Below are 5,000 nucleotides of genomic sequence, written 5' to 3' on the forward strand. Positions count from 1 at the left end.
CAGTTAGTGTCCCGTTCTGACCAGTCAGGTCACTGGTCAGGTGGAGGGGTTCAGAGAGTGCAGGTCAGGTCTAACTAATTTATGTATGGCGATTTCCTTACAGACCTAAGAAACATATACAAAACCGAAAAATATATACACTCGATGGAAATGATGTCCATAGCATTTTCTAGAAAATGGTACCCATGCATAAAAATGATGGAAGGCAACAAGGAGGAGGAGGAATGACAACCACGAATGTAACGTTTGTTATTTTTTTTAAATATATTTTCCTTTCATTTATTTACATTTTTTTATGCAGTGCATATGACTTTATTTGTGTTTTTTTTCTGTATAAAAACAATGTTGTGTTGTTGTTTTTCTGCTTTATAGTTTAAATAGTGTATAATAAGTAATATTATTGATAATTGCAAATACAATTTTTGTATGTCCGCCTGTATGTATGTAATGTATGTATGCATTCATTAAATGTTAAACTTGAATAAAAATGTTTATTTAAAAAAAAATTTAAAAAATTGTGTATGCCGAAGTCTCGGAACCATCCATGATTGATTTCCTTTCTGGACAACTCGGGGTCTGAAAACTTCCAGGAAAACCAAACAGTTGGGGGGGGGGGGGGGGGGGGGAGAAGGGGGCGCGAGATGGGGTGAGGAGGGGGGGGGGGGAGGGGAGCGGGGGTGGGGGGGAGGGGTTGGTGGGGGCTGGGGACAAGGGGGGGGGGGGGGCGGGTGGGTGGTGGGAGCAATCTATCAATATTATAGCGTGGCAAGGCGGCGAAAATTGCGCAATCACCGCATTCACGTTACAGACTGAGGGTGGTGGTTGTTTCCGGTAATCCGGGGAGAGGAGGGGGGTTTTGGGGGGGTGGGGGTGTGGGGCGGGGGGGGGAGGCAAATGACTGCCAATTTAGACACTTGCTGACGGAGGGCAGGGGGTAGGGAGTTGGGGGAGGGGTCGGGGGAGGGGGTGGGAGGCGGAATGATGACAGCGGGTGGGTGGGTGGGTTGGTGGGTGGATGGGTATTGGCAGGGGAGTGGGAGGGGGTTGGAGCGTCCAGGAGGAAGAAGGTGTGTGTGCGTGTGTGTGTGTGTGTGTGTGTGTGTGTGTGTGTGTGTGTGCGTGTGTGCGCCCGTGTGTGTGTGTGTGTGTGTGTGTGTGCCCGTGTGTGTGTGTGTGTGTGCCCGTGTGTGTGTGTGTGTGTGTGTGTGTGTGCCCGTGTGTGTGTGTTTGGAGAGAGGAATTGGGATGGGGTCTGCAGATTCGATCAGGAGTTTGATGCACGTACAGTGACAACTGTTAGGATGATATTTTTTATTTTATTTTATTTTATTTCATTTCATTTTATCATCTGATTGAAACTCTTTTTTTCTAATATGTTTATTTATTCATTTTATTTTATTTTCCTCCAAGTCCTGGCTAAGAGCGTTGAGTTACGCTGCTCGTCAGGCATCTGCTTAGCAGATGTGGTGCAGCGTATATGGATTTGTCCGAGCACAGTGACGCCTCCTTGTGTATCTGAACTGAACTGAACTGAACTGGGATGAGTACCTATCTGCCTGTTCGCATTTTACCTTCAGACACCCCTGCTATTTCAACCGTTGAAAAAAAAAGTAGATGAATGTTTCCGGGTGCAACCAATCAGAGAAAGCCTTCCAAAACAGAGGAGCTGCATTTGACGATCGTACTACCTGTCATTTGTAAAATATACACGTTGGGCTGGTTGCTTCGACTGGATCGTTCACAATTAGCCCTGCCAATCCTGTAGCTTAATCTCGTACTTAACATGTATATATTGACCATGTTTGCACTTTTTTATGTTGTTGTTGTTGTTGTTATTATTATTATTATTATTATTATTATTATTATTATTATATGGCGCTGAATCTTGTGCAGAGACAAATCAAAGCGCTTTCACACCAGCCATTCACACGCATGCATAACTCTATAACTGGAAAAAAACTGAAGGCAAGGAGGAGGCAGGAAAGGGAGGCAATTTTGGGAAGAGGTGGGTTTTAAGACCAGGCTTGAAAGAGCTGAGTGCGGAGACCTGACGAAGAGAAAGAGGAAGTTCATTCCAGTTGCAAGGTCAAGATGCCTGACTTTCTCATAAACCCCTAAACGCTGGCCAGGCCTAGAGAAAGGGCCTAGTATACTACTACTACTACTACTACTACTAGCAGGTCTGCACCTATTTTATTCTGTTGACCGTGCAGATCGGAAAAGAAAAAAAAAGAAAAGAAAATCTTCATCCCTGAACCCAACCAGGCCGACTCACCACAGACGTTACAGTCGGTGGGATCCATGATACCCTCTCGTGATAATTGAAAAGGTTTCATGCTTTTTACAAGAATATATCGACTGTGAAGCCAGCCAGTCTGTCACAAGAGGTGGCTCTTATTGGAGCTTGGAGAGCCGTGTGTGCCATTCAGTGGTCTGTTGTAGGTCTCACCGGGCAGAGAGTTAGCTAGCACTGCTGGTATCGTTCTCTTGGGGTGCTGTTGGAAGAAATAGAGGAGGGGTGGGGAGGGGTGGGGGGAGGAGCAGGTGAGGGGGGAGGGGGTGTGCGTGTGTGTGTGTGTGTGTGGGTGAGTGTGCGTGTGTGTATGTCTGTGTGCGTGTGTGTGTGTGCGTGTGTGTGAGTGCGTATGTTTGTGTGCGAGTTTGTGTGTGTGTGTGCACGTATGTGTGTGTGCGCGCGCATGTGTGCGTGTGTGTGTGTGTGTGCGTCTGCTTACATTTCTCTTGTCTGTGGAATGATTGTCAGACTGCCTATCTATGTCCTTCTTTCTGTCTCAACAGTTATCTGTCTTCCGGCCTTGTCGGCACTCTGTCTGTCTGTCTGTCGGTCGGTTTGTCCTGTCTGTGCCTCTCTCTCTCTCTCTCTCTCTCTCTCTCTCTCTCTCTCTTTCTCATTCCCCTCTCCACCCCCTCTCTCTCACCCTCTTCCTGTCTCTCTCTGTCTCCCATTCTCTCACGCCCTCTCCCTCTCCCCCCCCCTCTTTCTCTCTTTCCCTCTCTTCCCCCTCTCACACTCACCAACCCCCCCCCCTCTCTCTCTCCCTCTCTTTCCCTCCCTCCGCCTCTTTCCCCCCCTCTCTCTCTCTTTCTCCCCTCCTCTCTATCCTTTCCCCCCCACCCCCGTCTTTCTGCCCCCCCCTCCCATTTCTCTTCCTCTATCATATATCTCCCCCTATCCTCCCCACCCCAACCCCCTCTTTGCCAATTTCGGGCGTTTAATTTAAGTCAGGCTCACATTTTTGCTTCTGTTAGAGTGTGTTACTAATATTGCTGTGATTATTGGCATGATGAGCATGGTGACTGTGACGATGATCATTCGAGTGCGTTCTTGTCATTGTTATGACGAATGTGATGGTGCTGATGATGCTGCTGATGATGCTGATGCTGATGATGATGATGCTACCTCTACTGCTGCTGCTGCTGCTGCTGCTGCTGATGATGATGATGATACGTAGATGAATTGTGTGTAATTTCACGCCTTCCAGAGTTTATATTTCCCCCTTTTTTTTCTGAGGACGTCATCAGTGACGGTCACTATGCACGTACGTGATACGTTCTACGGCACTCAAGGGGTTTAAACTGTCCAATATATTAGGTGCTGTAGCCTTGGGGGGGCTGGTTGGCCTTTGGGAACCATCCCAACACCGACTGTCCTAACACCCTCTTTGACCGAGAGAGTGGTGGGGAATGTAACTTGGGCAAGACACTCTCCACTGTAATCAAATTCTAGCCCAGATAGTCTGGACAGTAGTTGCCTCCATTTGCTGTCATAGTCGAACACTCTTCTTCTGCGTTCGTGGGCTGCAACTCCCACGTTCACTCGTATGCATACGAGTGGGCTTTTACGTGTATGACCGTTTTTACCCCGCCATGTAGGCAGCCATACTCCGTTTTCGGGGGTGTGCATGCTGGGTATGTTCTTGTTTCCATAACCCACCGAACGCTGACATGGATTACAGGATCTTTAACGTGCGTATTTGATCTTCTGCTTGCGTATACACACACGAAGGGGGTTCAGGCACTAGCAGGTCTGCACATATGTTGACCTGGGAGATCGGAAAAATCTCCACCCTTCAACCCACCAGGCACCGTCACCGTGATTCGAACCCGGGACCCTCAGATTGACAGTCCAACGCTTTAACCACTCGGCTATTGCGCCCGTCATAGTCGAACACGACTATCGTACATTACTGTTTCGTGAGAGACTCTTCACTGTTATGTGCTTACTGTTTCGAGTGAGGCGCTTAGAGCCCATATATAGGGAGTTGGCGCCATAAGAGTACAGTGTGGAGTGATGGCGTAGAGGTAACGCGTCCGCCTAGGAAGCGAGAGAATCTGAGCGCGCTGGTTCGAATCACGGCTCAGCCGCCGAGATATATCTCCCCCCCCCCTCCCCCCCCCCACTAGACTTTGAGTGATGGTCTGGACGCTAGTCATTCGGATGAGACGATAAACCAAGGTCCCGTGTGCAGCATGCATTTAGCGCACGTAAAAGAACTCACGATAACAAAAGGGTTGTCCCTGGCAAAATTCTGTAGAAAAAATCCACTTCGATAGGAAAAACCAATAAAACTGCACGCATGAAAAAATACAACAAAAATGGGTGGCGCTGTAGTGTAGCGACGTGCTCTCCCTGGGGAGAGCAGCCCGAATTTCACACAGAGAAATCTGTTGTGATAAAAAGAAATATATATAAAAAATGTATTTTCAGTAGTACAATTATCAACTGTCCGCTATATTTTCCCCCCCGCAGGTTCCGCACGGGGCCAGGCGTCATCCCCAGCAAGGTGCCCCACGACGTCGAGCACGTGCTGCTCGTCCTCAACGGGCGGGAGCCCGCCAAGGTGGACTATGCGCGCATGTGGCTGGACCTTCTGCCCACCCTGCCGCGCCTGCGCAATGCCGCCCTCCTGCTGCTAGGCAACGAGCGCTGCCAGAACGGCTGGCTGAAGCCCTACATGTGGCTCCCCGGGTCCCGCCTC

At 48.9% G+C, this 5,000-nt stretch overlaps 1 protein-coding gene across 1 annotated transcript in view; it reads left to right on the forward strand.

The window, feature by feature from the left end:
- LOC143285287 (ribitol-5-phosphate xylosyltransferase 1-like) overlaps window positions 1-5,000 on the forward strand; it is a 331,653-nt gene that overhangs the window by 263,307 nt on the left and 63,346 nt on the right. The window contains exon 6 of the mRNA XM_076592548.1: window positions 4,772-5,000. This exon is cut by the window's right edge and continues 77 nt beyond it. Within this exon, the coding sequence (XP_076448663.1) occupies window positions 4,772-5,000 (229 nt within the window). The remainder of the gene's footprint in view (window positions 1-4,771) is intronic.

The sequence above is a fragment of the Babylonia areolata genome, chromosome 8 (assembly GCF_041734735.1).
Source record: "Babylonia areolata isolate BAREFJ2019XMU chromosome 8, ASM4173473v1, whole genome shotgun sequence".
Classification (NCBI taxonomy): Eukaryota; Metazoa; Mollusca; class Gastropoda; order Neogastropoda; family Buccinidae; genus Babylonia; species Babylonia areolata.